General features: G+C 42.7%; 1 protein-coding gene across 4 annotated transcripts; it reads right to left on the bottom strand.

Annotated features, from left to right (window-relative positions):
* Positions 1-1,983: 1,983 nt before the first annotated feature.
* Positions 1,984-19,251, bottom strand: PRPF18 (pre-mRNA processing factor 18). 4 transcript variants are annotated; one of them, XM_074573327.1, is made up of 11 exons: positions 19,096-19,211; positions 17,849-17,926; positions 17,700-17,726; positions 14,796-14,900; positions 12,980-13,093; positions 11,069-11,215; positions 9,317-9,385; positions 8,085-8,225; positions 7,513-7,584; positions 5,007-5,162; positions 1,984-2,658 (listed from the first exon to the last, which is right to left on the bottom strand). In XM_074573327.1, exons 1-11 carry the CDS (start codon positions 19,159-19,161, stop codon positions 2,578-2,580), a joined length of 1,056 nt encoding a protein of 351 aa, XP_074429428.1. In that variant the 5' UTR covers positions 19,162-19,211; the 3' UTR covers positions 1,984-2,577. The 4 variants fall into 4 exon arrangements, with proteins under 4 accessions (XP_074429428.1, XP_074429429.1, XP_074429430.1 ...); XM_074573328.1 differs by lacking the exon at positions 17,700-17,726 and having other exon boundaries at positions 19,096-19,251; XM_074573329.1 differs by lacking the exon at positions 5,007-5,162 and having other exon boundaries at positions 19,096-19,207.
* Between the last annotated feature and the right edge of the window lie 3,801 nt (positions 19,252-23,052).

Below are 23,052 nucleotides of genomic sequence, written 5' to 3'. Positions count from 1 at the left end.
GTTTGGGAATTTTTTGGCTAAGAGGCATTATTAACTATTTGATCACGGTCTGGTAGCTGTAATTTGGGGCCATCCAGCTGCAAAAGAGCCTCCAACCGATGATGAAAAGCAGCTGCCGTAACAGTGTCCCCCCCGGCTTGCGATCCCCCCGAGGACCGGGGCTGGCTCTCATGTGCCGGACAGCTGGAAACTCTTACATAGAAATTCCGTGAGAAAGTACTTCTCAGTTCCTCGGTTCCCCGTGCAGCACCATTCCACAAATTGCAAGGGGATAAAGTTCTTCCGTCATGGGATTCATTCAAGCAAGGCGGCTGTATTTCAGGGACTGTCAGCAAGGAGGCACATTGCTTAAATTACATTCCTTAAAACCTGGTCAGACAAAAACATTCCAACCCCAAATTCACATCCCTCCAGGAGGCGCATCCCCACTCAAACCGGTGCTCGGGGTTCCATTAAAACTCTCCTCAATAATTAGCTCTAAAGCAGGAGGGGAAAAAAAGAATAATCTAATACTATTATAGATGCCCTGAGGAATCCAGTTCCTCTAAAGCAGACGTTACAACGCTCCTTAAACCATCCCCTGGCTCCTCACTTGCTGCACTTTCCAGGGAAATTATAGCTCTTCTAAACAAGGGACAATATTGTCCCTCAATTATTTAAAGAGTTCAAAACTGAGGTCAGGATGAAGATTTAGAAACAGCTCAGGAAATCATCTGGGTGGGGAGAGGGATAAAGTTGCGGTGTTATAGATGTTTCCTGTTGTAATAATGCCTCCGAAGAGTATCTGTACAAAGCACTGCAAAAAAAAAAAAAAATAAATAACCCCAGACACCACCATTAATGAAACTCTTCCATGCTCTTGACATCTGTCCATCCCCGTCTATTCCCCAAAGGCCCCTCCCCACGCGCCCGCTAGGTCTCACCAGTCTCATTTTTATTACTTCTAAAAGTCTTTAAGCTCTTGACATTTTCTCCGGGGTCAGACACTCCAGACTGAAACACTCCTGTGTCCCAAGAGGCACTTCAGAATCCAGAGAGCCTCCAGAAGAACCTGAAGTTCCTCAAGATACTCCTCCAAACTCGCTGCCAGCACAAACCCCCAGCATCACATCCCAGGGTACCAGGGGACATGGTGGATACCCGTGGGAGGCAGACACCCACGGGAGATGGGTAACTCCTTCACAAGAGGGCACCCGCTCTTGCTCCACGCTTCCAGTCCAGGCGAGGACTCGGACAAACCAATACACCGAATATTGACATGTTTCTCCAGGACGAGTTTCTGCTCACCACGCCTACTGCTGCAGCAGCTCCACGGTTAGAAGACCACGGCCCACGAGTGCCAGATGCAACAGAAGACCTGCTGCCTCCCAGGAGCAGTAACGGGATACCAGATCCAAACACCTGGTGGAATCCAAGCCCGGGCAGGCAGGACCAGGCCCTCTCCTCTCCACTGGCTGCATAGAAAAGGCTTCCCCAGAGGCAGCAGAGCAGGTTCTGCATCAGCTCTATGGGATCAGACAGATGGGATTTTCACTGCAAAGATCAACCATTTCTTTGGAGCTTCTCTGTAGATCCTGAAAAGGTCTCCTTTAAGAGACGGACCTGCTAATACCGCTGCAGAGGTACTGCTGTTCTTGTAATTAAAAAAAAGCACATGATTTCAGCCTAAGACTTTCAACCTGCGCCGCTAACAAAGTCTCAGTATTTCACTGTTTACGCAGAATTAGACATCACCGTTTCTGTGAGCTTCCTCACCGTTCCCAGTCAAGATACACAACCGTAAAGATTTGTGGCGGCTACAAATACTGTACCCGGTCATGGGAGGTCCTAATTATTTTCTCTGCAATGCCCAGCAGACTGAAATTTTCTCCAGATGTATAAAAATGGGATTTGAAAGCCTCAAGAGCTGTAAGATTACTTCCCCCAAGCCCAGAAGGTTTATATTAAAAATGTCGTTACCAAAAAAAAGCCAAATCAGATGCATTCAAGATCAAAAACTCTTTGCACTGAAGCTGGCTGTATTTTTCAGCTGAGAAATATATAAACCTTTTTTTTTCTTCCTCCTGATAAATACCACATGAAAGATTAGCCATTAAATTCTTCGTATTTACAGAAATAACCAAGATTCAGATTCAACTGCTTCCCTCTAATCATCTCCCCACGTCGGTCTCCAACGGGAAAGCAGCCAAAAAAGCTCCACATACGCTTCTCGCAGGGCTGAACCTCACCTAAAACCTACAATATGGGAAACGGTCCGGTCTCTACAGTTCCCCAGTTAACGAAATAAAAGAAGGGTGGTGTTCATTGTCCCCTGGTCATTGTCCTGGTCACAGCCCCTTCAAAAAAACCCGCCCTTCTGCTGGGTATTGGATGTGTTCAGCATAAAACATAGATTTAAAAAGAAACCTAAATAAATGGGGCTTGTAAAAAGGAAGCTGTAGAAAATCTGCTGCTTTATGCTTTTTTGCAAAGCCCACCCCAGGTTCCTGTCGCTGTTAAAGCACAAACTCCGTCTCTTCAACCTTCTCTGGGTCTTGGAGATCAAAATATGAGTCACGCCTTGGAGCCGGCAGAGCCTCATAAAGCATTGTACTCCACGCATTTCGACGGGTCTGTTGGGAAGTGCTTCTGGCAAATGGTCATCAGCCTCTTCAGCCCCTAGGAATTAACAAAACAAGGACAATTCTGGAATAAAACTGCAGCTGTCAAACAAACTTAACAGTAATTTTAAGCTGAACAAGAAGAATTAAGAAGAAAAGGTTGCTATTTTGGGGTTGAGTTGGGGTGGTTTTTGGTTGTGTTTTCATTTTTTAAGTTTTATTAACCTTTCTCCCTGCGCAGTTCCAAGTTATCTCCAATATTAGAGGCGTTTGTGGCATAACCAAAGAGAGTACAGATTCAGTCCCGCATGACAGATTCCTAGTCAAGAATCACAGTAACACTTTAATCCCTCTTTGCCACCAAGGGAGGAGACAATACTATCACAGTAAAAGATACCTAAAAGAAACCTGAACACTAGAAGTGATTGTGTAGAGCCAAAAGCAATTTCTGACACCAAAACAAGCTGCACAGCTACGAGAAGAACCGAACGATTTCTCTGGCGGAGCAGTGTCATTCCTCCCCATGGTGGTACCACACCTGACCTACACCATGGAAGCAAAGTGGAGAAGTGATCGGGAAGAAAGGCAGAATGTCGACTTTTCTCCATTTCTTTCAAGGCATCAAATGCCAAAAACCAACGTGACAGAAACCCTGTGATTATTTTCTTTCAAGTCACACATAAAAGTCTAACAAAGAACACTGCTGTGGCAGTAACGTTAATTTAGCAGTGACATTGTACTCCAAGATGGCAGAGCCATGTGCTTGTCATTAGACACTCCCAATGGAAGACGGCTCCTCACTGAAGGGAAAAATGATTCAACAGAGGATGCTTTGGCCTTTTTCTATGCAGGCGAGTCTGGAAAACATGTTCTAGCACCATAATGACTCCTTGTTTGGGATGTTACGAGCCCAGGTTCATTGTAAATCAGAAACATCTTAGCGTGACGTAACTGCTGGGAGCACAGATAATATTCCGTGCTCCAGTTTGAACCAGACTAGCTAAACGAGACCTGGCATTTAAAACCAACACGGAGAACATACGTGTTTAAAGCCAACTCCGTCTTGGCGCTTCAGTAAGTTGTGCAATTCAGAAGCACAGATATGAAATTCGCAATGGGAAGGTGAACACGAAGACTTCCTTGACCAACAGATGTAACCCCAAAAGCAGAGAAGGGACAAACTGGGGAATTCATTTAAGTTTTACCTTCCACAAGGTACATTAAGAGAGATCAAGCAACACTACAGAGTGGCGATCTTTCTGCTAGAAGAGTGGCATATGGACACAGATGACCAATTATTCACTGAAGCTGGAAAAGCAGCATTATGGCCCCGTTAAGGTGCAGAACAATCTTCCTTCAGAATCCAAACTCCCTTTTTTAACGCAGACTAACAACAAAACTGTTAGGTTTAACATAAGCTATCTTTTAAATACTTCCAAGCAAGTGTTAAACTAACTGGAGCCTGGCCTGCCTCTGAAGATGCACAGTCCACATGCCAATTTTCACCTTAGAAAAGAATCGGTTAAATTTAATTTGTTGGCTCTATAAGTGCCTGGAGCTTCCTCTGACTTCACAATGGTATTTCTACAGGTTACGATATTAAAAACTACAGTTGAAGACAAACCAAAGGTTATACTTGTAGCCTCAATACAAAGACGCTCGAGGTAGAAGGAGAAGCTGCATTTTACAAGCAATCTCCTTGCAGACACCTGCAGAAGCCGAAAAGCAATGGGAGCCCTTCTGCCACAGCAGCAAGATCCTGCCAGAAGCTCTGAGCTCCATGATGCTGCTCTGGAGGCTTCAGAGTTAAGCCAGGTCTTTATCTCAATGAAACTACAACCGGCAAGAGGCAAATACATTTAACAATACAAGGAGAGAAGGACTTGTTTCCTGAAACATCAGAGAAGAAAAACACCACTGCTATGAACTCCACAAAGAACAGAAGTTCATTACATGAGTATGAATATGCACAGGAGGAACGGAACTTGGAATTTTGAGCCCTCGCTGTTAAAAAGATAGGTTTGGAAAATGAATGTATTTATCTAGTTGCAGAAATAGTCAGAAGGACTGTATTCCACGGTCTAAAATTCCACACATGATGTTAAAACCATGAGTTAAGCAGTGAAGGAACTCAGGAGAATAAAGCATGTCTTCACAGCTACTTTGGTGTTCATGCGGGATCACAATAGTTCAGACGCAGAACAATCCTTTCGACTCTGTTCCCTGCTCAGCACTGAAGACCCTTCAGGTCTACCTATGAAATGGATATTATGCTTGACCAAAACCAAGGCAACTGTCCGTTTCTAGGACCTTTTAACCACATCACCTGTAACTACAAAACTGATATTTCTCCAAGATCCTCTAACTTCAAAAGCAATTCTCTCAGATTTCCAAAGCTAATGTTACCTGTATATACTTTCTTTGAGTTTCATCGTTGAGAACGTGGGCTACGTGCTTGGAGAAAATCTTTTCACGACCCGTTCGGGCGTGGATGCCAACCATAGTGACGCCAATAGGCCAGGGAGCATTTCCAATCGCCATCTGAAGATAGGCATCGTTTGCCTGAAGGAATACAGCACGTGCACACTTACCAAAACAGAGCAAGCATCAGAAAGCTGAGCATTTTTGCATTGCCGGATACAGTAACAACAGACATTCCAGTCTCTCTGAATGAGGTTTCATAGCACGGTATTAACCGATTTCACAACACATCTTCCTAACACGATTCATGTTTATGCCGAATTCTGAGGGAAGCAAGGACCATGGACTTTACCTGATGAAAACAAGCACTGGGTAAGGCAGTCTAATATTGATTAAAACTAACATTTACTGGGATTATTTTCAAGTCCACTTTCTGAGGTTCCCATAAGCTTTTCTGCTGTAATCCCCTTTACAACGTTTGTCGTTTTGGTCGCTTTGGGACAATACAGTCCACAGGGGTGGCACTGGGACCTGAGAGCTCTCGGGGAGAGGAGCTAGCTTCCAAAGCAGCTGAGAACCAGCTCTCCTCAAAACTGGGTTAAATAAGCACATTTGTAACAACGTTTATGAATAGAGCAGTAGCAGCAGTAAACGAACATGAAATCTCCTGATGAAGACAGCAGATCCCGTTTCTTAACATGAAGCTGTAGCAGACAACATCTCTGGGGAAGAACAGGGGTAAAATTAACAGAAAGAAAGGGAGAAAGGAAGAGAAGTACAGAGCTTAAGAAAAACACGACAACTGAGAACAAGGAACAGAAGGGGACAGACACACACAGGCAATTACAGAAACAGCTTCAAGAAGGACATGGAGCAGGACATTCCTCCACTATCAGCGAGCAGCTAGGAGACTCACTGATAAAGAACTCATTTATCATCTCCTATTTAGAGACTAGACAATAAGAAGTAACAATCATGACCGGCGGGTGCAGATTCTTCCCATTTGGCACTGAGCAAACTGGGAGGTGAATAATGAACAAGGCACGGGGTTACGGACAGAGCTGAGAGTAAATCTAAAGAAGGGACGGGGCTTAGTCTTCACCCACGTGAGGCAGAGTCTGAACAGTCTTAGTCAAATACCTACTTGCTGACTTAAATACGGTTTTGTGATGAAACACACTATGTCAGCATTCAATTAAAGACCCTTCCAGGAATGTCACAACAAGGTTAATTAAGGTTGAGCAGACAACTTGCATTCCGGCATTTGCTCACTGTCACACGTTGATTTCAAAATTTAAATCTTGTGAGCATTTCATTAACAAAGAAATAAGACACTGTGGATGACTATTCACTAGACCGCACAAAGCAAACAAGGCCAGAAGAAAACAGCAAGCAGAAGGAGACAAGTCTCACAGGAAGCAAAATGGTATGTGTATCTTTAAAAGCACTCTTTAGCCTAATTAAAAAAACACCCAAAACTTCCAAATGTGTACTCAACTCCTCCAAAATCATTCTGTGAAGTTTACATAAAGCCAAGCACCTCCGGGAGAGAGGAGCACAGCTGATTAACCCACAACATATACCACATTCCCGCACACTCATTACTTTGTTTGAGAAGGCATTGGAAAGGGAATTTCAACATAACGTTGAAAACCAAAAGAATAAAAAAAAAAAAACACCCCAAAACAAAACCCCACTATCATACATCCCACACTTTCAGTCCTGCTTTCAAATGATTTGGATTAAACTTGCCTTAGGCCACCCAAAGTTTTTTCAATAACAAAAGCAGGTTGGCTTGCTTACTTGACAAATTATCCCAAGTCCTCACAAGAATAAATACTAGAAATTTAAAGGCAAAACGCGGCTCAATTTCCTCTGCAGACACAAGCTGCTTAAGCAAATGCTATCGGTATTTGAGTTCCACTTCTGAAGGCAGCTACAAACAAAACCTAACCCTGCCTTTGATCTTGAGTGCCAAAGTACTTCTGTCTCCTCCAGTAAGCAGACTTTGTCCAAAAAACTTATTAACTTACCTCAACCTTACCAGGCCACCTAATATGAGCATAGTTAAAGAAAGGTACAATGTCTCGTATTCAATAACTCAGTTCACCTCAATTAATTCCTAATTAATTAATCAACACCCTATTATTATTAATTCAATACTTTCATATAACCTTACAATATCACGTTACCCATACAGGATTCCTCTGCAACTTAATATAACCATCTCTTGAGAAAAATTCTGTTTGTGTTTGCAAAGCTCTGCAGTTTCACCAGCCTCAAAAGATCTTCTGACAGGCTGTGGATCAAACACTACCTGGAGCCCAACCTTTAATAGCCATTTTTCTTTTTTGCCTTTTTTATACGTCTCGTGTGTATTTCCAACTACGTATCTTCAAAATGCAAAATAAATGGGAAATGCTGAAGCAATAAACTCACTCTATTAGAACCAGACAGCCTGAACATGCTGAAAGAATGCAAACAAACATACCTTCACATATTCCCTTTGCAACATGAATTTAATAATATCTGTTATTGATTCTTTGATGTCTGCAGGAAGCGTCTACAGGAGGAGAAGAAAGAAAAAGGAAAAAAAATAAAAATCTTTTAATTCAGAATAGCAGCTCAGGAAAATCATCCTACTCGGCATTTATACAAAGTTCAGCACCTACCCTAGCTGGAGGACTTTAACAAAGGAAAACACCTTCGTTATTTAGATGAAGGAGCTGAAGCAAAAGAGGTTAAGTGGTTACACCTAGTAGCTCATGGCAAAGTGCAGAATACAATCCCAATTCCCTATCTTGTTTGCAGCCCAGCGAACAGGTGATGCATACAGCAACACCTGGAAAAGCAGCCGGTAGGCAGACGAATACACTGGTCAAGATAAAAAGGTCAGAAGCGGGAGTCCTGGGCCCTAGACCCAGAAACCCTGACCAGCTCACTTATCCTCTCTTCTCCAGTGAAGGTAACGTTACCTTAGGAAAAAGCACTAACCACTGGGTACTTTGAAAGCAGAAGTTAAAGTAAGCCTTTATCGGATAGTGACATTTAAAAGCAATTCACCCTTTTCCGAAGTTTTCTGAAGAGTGGTCTCAGGTAGGACTCTGTCTGCTTTTGAGTGGCACTGTTCAGCTTCCCCTGCACTCCCCGCTTCACGTAGTCTTCTCTGGCATTCAGCTCCTTCGCCCAAACGCCAAGAAGAAACTGTACGAGGAACAAGCAAATTTATGTCATAGTGCCATCTAGTGACAACGGCGGCAAAGCAGATGGGAACAGCGGTTTAAGCCTCCACGGCAATATGAGTTTTTCAGAGAGATCTGAATTAAAAAGGCAAGAAGGTTCTTTCAGAGGGAAAGGTAAGGAGGGACAGGCAAAAACGCGTAGGTGAGGGGGGGGACATGTATAAAAAGGCATGTACCGAAAAACCCAAGGAAACAACAGCATAGGCATCAGTGCAGGGAGGGCGCAGGGGGACATAAAAAGAGAAGAAATCTAAGTAGAGGATACTGACGTTTCAGGACCATTTTTGCAAAGGAGCCTAAGGAACAGTAAAGATCACAGCGAAAATTTAACAAAACAGAAGGCGAATATGTCAGACAGCTTCACTCCATCTGGAAAACAATTTTTGAGCTCTCTTTGTCTGACTGCCCAGACAAACTATACGAAAATGCCAACGCATCTGATATACACAAATGAAAGCTTCGATCTTGCCGTGACTTCTGATCATCACAGTAGTTACCAGAGGGACCGGCTGACTCAAATGAGAGCAACGCAGGCTTCTTGCCAGGAAACAAGGAAACAATATTCTACTATCCACTTGAACCTGTTTCCTCAGCAAAGCCAGCAGACTTCCTTCAAAATTCTCTTACTTCGCATAACAGAACCAGGTGACATTTCATTTCAGTTTGCACTGTTCCTGGGGAAGGGAGACAGGGACTCCTCGGAAGCTTTTAATGCCATAGTAATACATAGAAGCAACTACATACAACTACCTCAGTTATCACGTGGAAATCAAAACCATATTTATTTTGTCTGGAAAAGTAGGACCAGATTTTGAAGAATGCTACTCTCCCAACAGCTCTTTCCCAAGTCTAGCAGAAGTCACTATTGTAACTAAGCAAGGCTGGGGAGTGCCAAGCTTTTAAAAAAACCAAAACCACATCTTAAGCATAATGTGCGAGTCTTTCTCTCCAAACAGCTGGAACCGCCCTTCTATTCACCAAATGTATCTGTGTCACAGTAAAAAATATGACACAGCTACAGAATAATTAATCTACTAAACCAGAGTTTGTTACCTTCAAGAACTTGGTTATGATGTCCATATCATAGTGATCATCACCCCGTCCTAAGGATTCTCCCAAAGCCTAGAACAGGAGAAAAAAAAGCAATTATTTCCACATTGTCTAGAAGATTGCTGCCGCCGCCACCACCACAGCAGAGCACGATTCACTGCAACGAACTCCACTAGTAATCCAAAACACTAGTTAAAACCCAAATGAAACAGCTATATATGCTACTGAGATTGAGTCACTGATCTATTAAAAACATTTAAGTAAAAAAATGCCAGTATGATTATTTCTGGAAAGTCAATGCAACAGGAATTTTTTCATTCATTAACTACTAAATTATTGGCATAATTAGCAGCTGTCTCACAGCACTGTATTAAGGGGAACTGTGGGTGCACTGCATTTTTGAGATCCCCAAAGCCATCAATTAACCTAATTATTTTGTTAAGCTATTTGAATTCTCTGATGTACTGGGGGCTTTTTACCATTTCATTTAATTGTAACTGTGAAATTGAGGGAACAAATCTAAAAATAAAATCAATAAAAAAAAAACAAAAAACCCCACTAAATAGTATGCTCCAACACTCTTAGCTTCCTGCCAAAACCTCAATACTGTTAATACTAACAGCATTTTTGGAAATGTTTTCCAGCAGGTACAGCTGGATTGATAATTGTCCTCACATTTACAACACGAGTTTTGGTCACAAAAAAATCTCCTAGATTCAGAAACAAATTCAGTGCAAGCCTTTGTGCTCAAGGGCGTGCAGTTAAAGTAGCAGAAAATTAAGACTGCGGTGTTTTCAAACTTTTCAAAAAAAGATTAGTTCCATGGCTCAAATCAAGCCTGCCCTACTATCCCAAAATGGGGCTATTTTGAGAACTAACAGATTGATTAAGTGCAGCCCCATTACAACTGTATGCATTCCGGTACTACAGTTACTTCATACCAGAGCTCCTGGTACCCTAACAAAAAAAGCCGAAGACTATCTCTGTATAATAATGTATTCATTTAAGCTTTCAGTTATAAATCAGATTATTTCTTAAACACACTTTTGGAAGGATGATACGAAGATTAACTTCTGCAAAGCGTTTTGAAGATTGAGGGTAAAAGTCTTCAGCTCAAGTTAATGTGCTTTTCAAAACATTCACCTAAAATACCAGGTGCTGAATGCATTTCATGGCACTCATTCTCCGCTCACTTACACAAATACTGCCGTATTCTTTCAGAACATAGTCATTTGCACTGAAGTTTCTGGGACACACAGTCTCTGCACTTCTTATACTTTTTGTGATCTGCCTACTTCTGACTTCCACCACTTCTTTGTCCTGGTTGTTTTTATATGAAATATTCTTTCTGTGTGTCTATTTTTCAGAGTCCGTTTTTCTTGTATAGGGAAAATTCATCAGTACTAAGCTCATTACCCTCTCAAACACTCATTGGAAAAGCTTTAGAATTTACGACCAGGTAACGTATTTTTATTAAATCCCAACTGCATCACTTTCCTTGCAGGCAACTCCTGCCTCTTTTTTGACAAGGTGTTGTAAACAAAGACCACTTGAGTTTCCGCATATCTACTGTAGGCGCCTATGGTACAACTCAAGGCTTAGAAACCTAAACTTCCTAACTGAGCATATTTAAGGATGCTTCAGAATGCCTAAATTAGATGCTGACAACAAGGTAACTTTGTCTAAACAATCCTGAAGCTTTCTCACAATACACTACATCTAAAAACTATTAATTAAAATCTACCCATCACATACCTCCAGTTCTTCAATAGTAGTATTCTCTTCATGGACTTTCAAGTCGTTCTGCGAGTCATCGTCTCCTGCTTCTTGGCCGCCTACAATTTCGTTCAGATACTGCTGGTCAATCTTATCCAAGGCAGCCTTCAGGTCATTTCTCAGGCCCTGGAAAAGATAAAAAAAATCACTAATTTACAACAAAACCTCAAGTAACTAGAAGCAGTTTCGTACTGTCACTGTGAGCATCCAACTTCTGTTTAAGAAAAGCCAAATTCTGTAAAAACACGCATAAGGTTTAGCTCTGTTGTCTGAATTCAAAGACCAGTTTCTGGATTGCTTCAGCACCTAACAAAAAGCAGGTGCACAAACTTCTGCAATGTTCATATCTATGAAAAAGACTTTTTACCATACTTTCACCAGAAAAGCATGTGGGGCTGAATCAACTTCTAGGACTTTCTTCAAGACATTTTCTCCAAGCAATGCACTGAACCACCCCAAAGAAAACAGAAAATAGACCACAACCATCATTATCTCTACAAATCTTCACATCTGTCCTGAAACAAAAGCCGTAAATAAGGTAAGTAACAGTCCTTCCGTACTGTAACATAAACCATTTATGTAGTTTCCCTTTATTACCAATTATCTAAACATAGTAGAATGTTTTATATAGATTAAGTGTTTAAAATCCCCTACTCTAGAACAGGTAATTTTAAAAAAGTAGAATCAGTTTGAAACCATATGTATATAAAGAGCTGCTTTTAAATAGAAGAAACTTGGCTTAGTCACAGTTAGAGGACTTGCATTTTTATCTTGAGACATAAACCATAAAGCTCTATAAAGAAGTATAACATTTCTCACCCTAAGATAAATTCAGCCACTCCGCTGGGAATAGATATGCACAGTTATTTCCCCTCTTCCATCATCATATTTGACCGTCTGGAACATTTCTATTAATCATTTAGTAGTCTAAAAATATCTAAACCACAAAGTAGTTACAGTGACAATCTACATTTTAAGCAACACACAGCAACAGGAATGACTGAAACATATAACACAAAATATTTATGAGCTCACTATTTCCTGATATTCCTACTATTGTCATCGATGTCACTGGAGGGGGAATCTTTCACTAGCAGATTTTATTTTTTTTTAAACCGTCAGATCTGTTTATCTTTTTTTAGAAGACTTGAACAGGAAAAGTCTTGTTTTCTGGGTAGCCCCAGCAAAGACATTTCAAACAATTCAGTTTGCCATAAATTAGGGAAGAAAATCCCAATCTTTGCTCTCTTAGCTGAGTTGCAAATTTGGTCAATAGTGCACATAAAACAAACCTCAATTGCATCACATTGCTTAACTGATCAATTCTGAAGACAAAAGGAATAAATCGGTAAACTATGATATATCTTTTAATAATTCTTCTGAATTGTTGGCTACTTTAAAGGGAAGGGAGGAAAAATGAAGTTTGCCTAATAAGTTTCAGCTCTGGAATCAAGAGATTTGAAAAATCATTTACCAAAAAGACAGGATGCAGTCCTCCTCTTACTTACCCGTACCTTCTCAGAGATGCATACAAACACAAACACAGCATAGTTTTAACAGTAAATGACTGTCTTCCCTGCTGGTTAAAAAGCAGGTAACAGCACAGGCTGGGCTATTACTGCCACCTGGAGGCCCTTTTTCAACTGAAAAAGCCTAGAAGGTTTCAAGTTGAACTGTCTAACATAAAGAATTGTAATTGCACACAAAACTGTGACGTTTAACATACTTTCTTAGGCAATAAATGAGGTGGAGCAGATATTTCTCTTTGCTCTGTACCACCCCACCCTCCTGAAAATTAACAGTTACTGAAACTTATTTTTGGTAACTTTTATAGGGTTCCTCATTGGTTATCCCACTACAAATAAGTAACTAATAACTATCCGGTCTTACCTTGTTCACTTCAGGTGCAAGAATTTCTATCTTCCGCAAACGTTGAAATGAATCATAATCTGTTTCTCCAAACAGTCTGATCGGCTCACCTCTCTCTCGTAACCTCCTGATAACCTGAAAAGAATCAAAGCATTCCCTTATGCAAACTCGTAAAGGAAGAAAAATAAAATCCAGAACTATGGATTTATTTACTTTGCTTAGAATAACAAGCTGAGCTGGACTGGAGAGGAAATGGCAATATTTTAAGCAGTAGAAAAATGTTCCAGACACTTTACAATCTAAATATAAAATTCCCACGGTATTTCAATGAAAGGTCATTCCAAATATTGCCAATCTAAATTTTGCATAAAACCCCAAGCCACTTGGTACAGCCTAACTTCTTCCGGCTCTGACCTGTTTAAACAAATACAGAAAAGTCATCCCTCTAGCAGAGCTTAAAGACCATTTTCAAAATCACAAAGGAACTTGAAGATAATCTCACTCACCTACTCGTCCAGGGCAATAAAAATACTCCCTAACCAGGCTGCCGGTTCTCCCAGCACATCTGCAAGACGATTCGCTGAAAATTCTCATCCTTAAGCATTTGGCAAATATTAAGTCCCATAATCTGATGTGACAGTTACTTTAAAACTAGATATAACAGAGGTATAAAATCCTCTCTCAGCTGATTTGCAAAGTCATGGGCAGAGTCAAAAACTCAACTTTATTCTCCTGATTCCTTATCATTGCTTCTAAATCTCTTTATACTTACCATTACTCATTTGGTGTATCAAGCAATAGGCTTATTGATATATGAATCACCACACAATACTTTGGTAATCAAGAGAAGGGCTTACGCTTCATTTCATGCCTCCGCTTCACTGTACCAGTAGACTGGCTGGACAACAAGAAACTACATGAATTCAGACATTAATTTGTTTATTCAGTTCAAGTGTCTTGCTGTATGTTGGCAAGCATTTGACTTGCAAGTGTATCACAAAATCAGGGGTGGATGGAGCACTGCAACACCTAAACCTGAACCAAAACGTGCACCCAAGTAATCAATATCAGCGAGACAGTGCACATTACACAGGACACACAGACTAAACCTCAAACCAAACGTGAAACCAACAGCCCACATTACAAGTCCTGTGATGTACTCCTGTAAAAAACAGTAAGTATCTTGCAAAATTAAGGGGACGTGACATCCTTGGATGACCTCAGCTGTGAATTTCAGTATTTCCAAGATCAGAACTTAATCTGTACTTCTGAACTTCCCGTTTCTCTTCTGCTTTGGGGTACAGATCTGTTTGTGAACTCACACTCACATAAGTATTTTTATCCTTAGAAAGGACAAAGAACACACCAGCTGCTCTGGCTTCAGGAGTCTTCCTTCTAGAAATCCATGTGAACTTCCAAAACTTCTAATTTCTAAATTTCTAAATTTGGGGTCAGATCAATAAACTACAAAAGAAAGAAGCCAGGGGAAAAAAATCTTGGAAAAAGTCAGCATGCCATCTTCAGCTTTATTCAAGGATAATACTGATATTCAGCGTACTATTCTAGAAGTCACCTGAAAGAGCTGTAAAATGTTGTAGTGCATCTGTGCAAATCCATATGACAAAGAGGCTCTACCCATCTGCACTTCCCTATGAATTCAACTGGACAGCAGATCCTGACGAGAAGACAATCATTAATTGTTGACTGTAAAAATGGAGGCTTATTATTTACTACAAATTGCCACAGAAAGTACATCTCACTAAAAAAAGCGGGCCTAACATGAAATTTCAGATGCATTTGCTATAAACTCAAGTAGTCTGCTTATGATCGATTTTACCTCCTGTCTGGAAAGGGTCATTGGTAACTTTTCTTCTGCCAGTTCGAGTTCCAGCACTGGGTTTGATGAAGTCAGTGGTTTCTCCTCCTCCTCTTGTTGCTGTACCTACATCCAACAGACATAGTTACTAACGCGTCGATGGAAATAAACCCATATATTGATAGCAATGTGAAGATATAGAACTCTGGAACGCAGATTTTAATGACAATAAACCCTTAGATTTATAGTTTTTATTGTCTATAATTGAATTTCACAGAACAATAAAAGCTTTTAAAAGTATCAGTAATTAACTAACACTTTTGCAGGTTGCAGGAAGTAGTCTCTATAGCAAACGGAAAGGACAATTGCTAAAGTTTGGCAATCACTTCAGCAGGCAGATGTCAGCACTGATGCCAAAAATAGCAAATCCATCCTCCGCCTGTTGATTCCTGCACCTGCTCTGTCCTCCTTACCCATGCAAAAGTATTTACATCGCTATGCGATGAACCGGATGGGGGAAATGATTCAAACAGAAAATAATCTGGCAAACACAAAGAAAGGTACTCTTCCCAGCCCACTTAACCTCCTTATCCAGCTCACCAGGTGTAGCACATGCATGGACACAAGGGCAGAAATGAAAACGCAAGGACAGGGAGAGAGTGGGGTTGCTTCTTTCGGTGGCAATGTCAGCTTAAAACGTTTACTACCTACAGCTTCAGTTTGCTGAGTACACTTAGCAGTGATCCATGGCTTCCACTGCGCGTTGAGAGGTGCTTGTTTAAGTTAACACATCTTTCTAACAAGCTTGCCACAGTTTATTGCAAGTTAAAAAAAAAAAAAAAAAAGACACCTACGATTCCTCATAGGGATAAGATCTCATTAACAACTCCTCTTAATCTAAAAGAAGGTCCCTGAATCAAACGGAGCTTTCCTTCTTTGTTAATATTTTAATAATGCAAAACAACTCTTTGATCAAAGTAACTTTGAGACGGCATTCATGTAACTACAGTTCCCTTTAGAAGCTCAAATTTGAAACTTCTGACAGCATGAGCAGGTTGCTGTCGGTAATATTCCTATAATAAGGGAACATTTCCACTACTCACTCACATCTTGTTTTTTCCTAGACTCCTTATTAGAAGTTATTTCCTTTCTGTTCTTGCTAAAAGGGGAAACGCTCCACTTAATCCTACAGCACCCTGTAGCATTTTCTGTGCATGGGCAGTACATTGTCATTTCCAATCTGTATCCGGGTCGATCAGTTTGATGAATGTACTAGATGGATTTTTTTTTTTTTTTTTTTTAAGAAGCTTTTCTATTCTTTCAGGCCAATGTGCCAGTCTTGCATTACGGTGTCAATACAACTCCATCTGGATGTACAGATCCACCCTGCGGCTCCAGCTACAAGATTCAGCCACAAAACTACATTCAATGCTACACTAGCAAGCACAGAAATCAATCCTATAACCACAGGTGTTTGGAACGAGCAAGGACAATCAAACCAATGCTTAACACGTAAAGGGAGGGGAAAAATAAAATTTCCATCGATGCAGGAAAGGAGGAATTGACAGGGGACAGAAAATGTGGAAGAACCATGTAAAAAAAAATAAAAATATATATATAAAAAGAAATATACTCCCATGACAGAAGGATACGTACAAATTTTAACTTACAAACATTCTTGAAATCATAAAGAGACAGCAGCATTGGGGGAAAAGATTTGATCCGTTCTGTCAGCTGGACTCCAAGTTACAAGTAATATCTTTATCACAGTCATTTTGGTTTCAGTGCTTTCTTTTTCAAGCAAGTCAAATTATCACAATTTATTAAGTCTAAGCAAAGCAAAAAAGCACCTGAATTTAAAAAGAAATCAGTCTATATTCTACATTTTGTTAACATAGTGAAGATCAAATGCAGAAATCTGGGAGGCTCTAAAAAGGTACTAAATTCAACAAAGCAACTTATTTTAAAACCATTTTCAGGGTTACATTTCAAACCAAAACTGGTGCTGCAGCAGCACAGATCTTAACATGGCACTTTAACAGCCATGTAAGGTTCTCAAGAATTCAAGCTAATGCTCAAAAAGCATCACGTAGTCATTTCCACTTGGAAGAGTGACCAGATTAACAGAACACCTTCTCATGACTGTATGCTGCACGTTCTGAGAATCGTTTTGGCATTGATGTTCAAATATTCTACAAACAGATCAAGGTTTCAGAATAAGTCACTAACTGGGTAAAGTTCAATGGAAAACAAAGCTCCTATTTGTGCCCAGTAACAGCAAACAAGATTACGAGCCTCTATCTTCCACAAGGGAATGCATACCCCCTCACATACACGTATAATCAGGCAGGCAGGCAGACACACACACTTGTAAAAGAAAACAACATTCTTACCATTTCCGCACACTATTGCCCTGACATCATTACAAGGCAGATAAAGCCTTCCAGATCACTCATTTGTTTCAAAATGCACCCTAGGTTACCAATGGTTTTCTAATATTTTGCCAGCAAGAAAACAAATGCTGTTGCTGCACTCTTTCAATGCTGGATGGTTGATGGCCAAAAACCAAATATAAATATATACAGCTATGAAAGTTGGCAGATCTTTTTAATATGCACCCACCCTATACTGATTTCTTTTGGACATTTTGACAAGATTGTGAAAATTATGTGAATGGATAAAATTACCCACATGTATCCATTTTTTTCTGGTAAGGGGGGGAGGTGGCTATATCAGATCCAGTGTTCATGCCTAACAGCACAACTTAAAAAGAAAGGAAGACAAGCTTTGATCCCAAGCCACTTCATGCTTTCCACAAAAAAAAACCAAATAAAAGAAATAAAAGCCAAACCATAACACAAACTTAAGTAGCTATATATCATGCATATCTTTTCCTGCATTGAAAATGGTTTTGGAAACTCATACCTCTCCAGGTGGCTTCTCATTTACAGGCTAATGTATAACATTAACAGATTGAACAAAGAACAATTATCATTAACAACATTTATACTGTTGATAATAAAATGTAGACTTCAAAGTGAACATATAAATTCCTGGAAGAACAATTACCATACCTTGTAGCCACATCTCTGAAAGTAGGCCTCCTCTTCTTTTTTAGCTAACTCACTGCGTTTGAAATATTTCTTATTTCCCTAAAAGAGAGGAAAAACTGTTAACAGTTTACAGCTTCACATACTTGGACAAAAATGGCTCAAACTTCCTTACTTGATTTGGTGAATTCAGCTACATCCTTTCATAGAGATGGCTACATTGTCATGTAAAGGGAACTAGCTGGAAACACCTCTGAAAATCAGCAATAGAAAGTCACTTTGCAGCACACATGTATAAGCAGGCTTGAAAGTACAGTGTGTTTACCAGTGCTTTAAAAAAACCACGCTCTTTGTCATGTAAGGCCATTGTACTCATTAGCATAAAGCCTCACTTCAGACCTGCATAACAGCGCCAAGATTGAAGTACAGGACGATTGTTTAAATAAATCATACAAAACATGTCATTTTACACTAAATCAAGGAGATGGGAGAAATCACCTTTGTACAGGGTATTTTGTAAGCTTGTTCAGTGCACCTATGAAGAAATGTTTGGTAAGACCTTCCAGACACACAACAGCTGGCAAATGTGGTCATCCTGAAGCATTTCTCTTGAACTAATAGTTCCCTATGAACTATTACTTGTTTCTTCATACTCTGCCGGCCTGACCTACAACAGCCTCCAATCACAGCTCTTTACTTCAACCGTCAATACCAAAACTCAGGCATCCATAAAAGCACTCTGCTTGGTGTTTTTAAGCTAACCCACTCGGCACACACACCCCCCTGTGACCCTACTACTGCTATGAACACTCTGCAGCAGTGGTGACGAAAAGCATCCGCACAAAGGTGTCACGGATTCTTCTCATCTCTCGGTGCCTGAAATAAATAACTAAACCAGCTCCAAACGGCAAAGGCACACAACAAGGCCCTGAAACTGCTTCTGTGCTCCCAGTTCTCCGGTGTCCCCAACCCCACATTCCTTCTGGCTTTGTCCCCGATCCCATCACCGGACAACACTGCTCCTCTCCCCCAAACACCACCCTGGGCCATTCCTGACCCTCCCAAAGCCCGCCCTGGGCCATTCCTGACCCTCCCAAAGCCCGCCCTGGGCAGTCCCAATCCCCTCACCTCAGCCGCCCGCCCAGGCCGCCTCCTCTCCCCCATCCCGGGCCTCACTCCCGGCCCGAGCCTCCACCGTAGGCCGTTCCCGCCGCCCTCCCCCGGGCCCCCTGCCCCGGGCGGCTCCTGAGTCCCATCCCGGCCGCCCTCACCCCAACAAGCTCCTTCTCCTCCAGCTGCTGCCGCTTCCGGCTGATCTCCCGCTTCAGGATATCCATGGCCACCCCGGCCACCGCCACAACCGTCGCCGGAAGTGAAGGAGCAAAACAAGCCCGTCACTTCCGGACGGCCGCGCCGCCAGCCCGGCCGCACCGCCACGCCCGCAGCGCCCCCTGGTGGCTGGGAGGAGCGCCCCGGCGGGCGGCGGTAGTGCGACAGTGTGACTGCGGGGCAGTGTGACTGCGGGGCAGTGTGACTGCGGGGCAGTGTGACTGCGGGGCAGTGTGACTGCGGGACAGTGCACGGTGGGGCGGTGAGGGCTCAGGTGCCCTGGGGAGGGAGGGGGGCCGGTCACCGGGCCCAAGGATGGCGTGGGGGCGGGGGTCGGTGTCTCCTGCCAAGTGATAAGTGATGGGATGAGAGGAAACTGCCTCAAGTTGTGCCAGGGGAGGGTTAAGATGGGTATTAGCAAACATTTCTTCACTGAGAGGGTTATCAGACACTGGAACAGGCTGCGCAGGGAAGTGTTTGAGTCGCCATCCCTGGAGGTATTTAAAAGACTTGTAGATATGGTGCTTGAGGGATGTTGTTTAGTGGTGGACTTGGCAGTGTGAGGTTAATGGCTGGACTGGATCTTAGGCGACTTTTCTAACCTTTTTCCAACCTTTTTGAGATGATTCATAGAATCATAGAATGGTTTGGGTTGGAAGGGACCTTAAAGATTATCTAGTTTCAACCCCCTGCCATGGGCAGGGACACCTCCCACTAGACCAGGCTGCTCAAAGCCCCATCCAGCCTGGCCTTGAACACCTCCAGGGATGGGGCAGCCACAGCTTCTCTGGGCAACCTGTGCCAGTGCCTCACCACCCTCACAGTAAAGAATTTCTTCCTGATATCTCATCTAAATCTCCCTCTTTCAGTTTAAAACCACTACCCATCGTCCTATCACTCCACTCCCTGATCAAGAGTCCCGCCCCATCTCTCCTGGAGCCCCTTTAGGTACTGGAAGGGGCTCTAAGGTCTCCCTGGAGCCTTCTCTTCTCCAGGCTGAACAACCCCAACTCTCTCAGCCTGTCCTCACAGCAGAGGGTCTCCAGCCTTCTGAGCATCTTCATGGCCTCCTCTGGACCTGCTCCAACAGGTCCATGTCCTTCCTGTGCTGAGGGCTCCAGAGCTGGAGGCAGCACTGCAGGTGGGGTCTCACCAGAGCGGAGCAGAGGGGCAGAATCCCCCCCTGGCCCTGCTGGCCACGCTGCTGGGGATGCAGCCCAGGATGCGGGTGGCTTTCTGGGCTGTGAGCGCACGTTGCTGGTGAATGTTGAACCTCTCATCAACCAACACCCCCAAGTCTTTCTCCTCAGGGCTGCTCTCAATCCATTCTCCGCCCAGCCTGTGCTTGGGATTGCCCTGACCCAGGTGCAGGACCTTGCACTCGGCCTTGTTGAACTTCATGAGGTTATGATTCTACGAGGCTGGTCACTGTTCCCAGGAGCACGTGGACCCAGCCATGTGAGGGTGTGGGTGCCATGTGGGAGGGAGGGATGGGAAGGCAGGGCTGTGCCCCTGCAACCAGCCAGTTCACTCCGTGAGGCTTAACAACACCCCAAGGGAAATCAGAACTGTTTTGCCGACTCCGGGGTGCCCTCAGGTGAAACTACACCATCAAATAGTGTAGGGTTTAATTGCAGGGCGCTCACAAGTACCCGGCTCCTTCCCCCGGTACTGGTATTAAAAATCACCCAGGAGACGGGAAAGGTTTGCACTCCCTGTCCCCTGTGCTGTCTGTGCACCTGGGACAGCACGTTGGGATTTGTGTGATGCCTGGTTTCTGCTTCCTTCAGGCTGAGAGGACTGAGGTAGCTGGTAGGGACTGATCTCCAATGTATGGCCTTCACGTGTATATCCTGGAAGTAAAAACTACTGCCTTCATTAGCTTGATGTCACCGGGCACGCGGCATTTGTGGCACAGATTAACATGAAGAGATGCTGAACACTGAATTTCATCTCTTGTTTTCTTTATTTGCCTGCTTTTGTCCAGCAATTTCTATCCTGTGGCTTGTAAAGTCCAAGAGGTCCAGGGAAAGGTTTGAAGAATGAGTAAGAACAGCCAGTTTTAACTGTGCTTAAATTCTTCAGGGATACACCATCGCTGGAAGAGAAGGCCACCAAACAGCAAAGGATGAAAGTCACTGTAACTTTAGCTCCTCTGTTTCGCTTAGGAGCAGCCTGGCTGGTGGCTGTACCTCTGTCTCCTCTAGCCGCATGCTATGGTTCACGGCAGCTTCTGCCTCCCTTGCTCTGACAGGCTTTTTTTACCTTTAGGTCCTCGGAGATTTTTTTCTTTGCCTTTTCCCATTGTAATCTCCATTGCTCCGGTAGCTGTTTTGGAGGGCTGTAACCGCAACTGGCTTTCCACCTAGGTTAGATAACGTGAGCTGCGCGCCGTGGCTCTTTCTTGCAGAAGATGGCCCATTGGTTTAAGGGTGTTGTTTAAACCCAGGATTTAGAAATCATGCCCTGCTTTACCCCAGGCTTGAACGCAATTGCTTTGCAATGAGGAAGCAGGAACAGTCCTCCTATGCTTTTTTGTAGTTCTCCTAAAAGGAAATTATATCGCATCTGACGGTGAAAGGATCCAGGAAGGTCTCAGGAGAGAGGCCCAGGGGAATGTGCCCACACTTGGGAAAGGGCAAAAATCTGTAGGATACTCTGTAGTGGACTTTATGGCAAACAAATCCAGAGGTCCAAGTGCCAGCTAACCCCCTCGATTAACTGTATGTAGACATAACCTTAGACCTTGCTTCATTTCCTGCTCCGGTTTGACTTTATATCTCAATTAGAGACAATACGAAATGAAGGAGGAATACAGACAGTATTCACAAGAATGATGCAGTTACTGTGACGTGACACCTAGACCAAAGATCTCCCAGTTTGTAAAAATCAAAACAAGCCAACAAGGTGGCAGGGAGGGGTATAACGGACAAGGGAAGCAGCTGAACAGCTTATGTTGGTGAAACAACTTTGGCTAGGTTTGAAATTAATGCTGTACCTCTAAAAGGTGTCTAAAAGTTTAATGTAAATCCTCTCTGTGATCAAGATAGTTGTCTTGTCCTACGGAGGAGAAGTGGCAATCTACAAAATACAACATCTCCCAAAAGAGTTGCTATATATATGCAAATCTGTAGATATATATTGGCTCTGTTTTCCTAAGGTCATTCACTAATATTTCCCTGAAGAAGGAAAAGGAGAAAAAATATTTGGTGTTGAGATTTCTCTTCTCGAAGAGATTAGAAAATCTTCTAATCTATAAGAAGTGGTGGTACCTTCTTTTTATTTCACTAACAACTTCTGAGGAGATCCACTCCGGCTTGCTCTCTGATCTCCAGGATGGCAAATCTGACTCCTCTTTGCCTTGGGCTCAGGGCAATATTTTCTGAGGGACGTGAATTGTTGAGATGGTTGGGTCAAGTCTGGGCTGGACTCTGTTCAAAGCTCTTCTGTTCCTCAGAACATCTTCCCGAGGGTCTATCTATGCTAGCAATTCGCTACGGTCCCTGCCTGCTTCGTTAACGGCTCTCTCATCCTTTGACTGTCTCCATTCACACAGGCTATTTGGTTGTAGGGTGGATATCTGGAGCAGCCCTTGCTGGACAAACTCGTGGCACACATGGAAGCTCACACTGTGAGCTCTGCTCCTTGGATCCTTGGAAAGTGTTCTTCTGTACCACAAGAGGGTTTCTCCGAGTCTTCATTGCTCCAAGGAACCCTTAGACTGTGGAAAGTGGTTAGCAGTGTTCTGAAAGCGGACACTTCCTTCCCTGTGCTGGTCCCTCACCCATGCAATGATCGTTTTGGTGACATCAGTGCATCAGATATTTTTAGCATGTGAGATGGGTGCTTTTCCAAGCTGTATTTCAAACTATCAATTTATAATCTACGGCATTGCTCTA

The sequence above is a fragment of the Larus michahellis genome, chromosome 1 (genome assembly GCF_964199755.1).
Source record: "Larus michahellis chromosome 1, bLarMic1.1, whole genome shotgun sequence".
Lineage (NCBI taxonomy): Eukaryota > Metazoa > Chordata > Aves > Charadriiformes > Laridae > Larus > Larus michahellis.
Note: the sequence above shows the minus strand (reverse complement) of the source record. Positions and strands in the feature narration are given on the sequence as shown.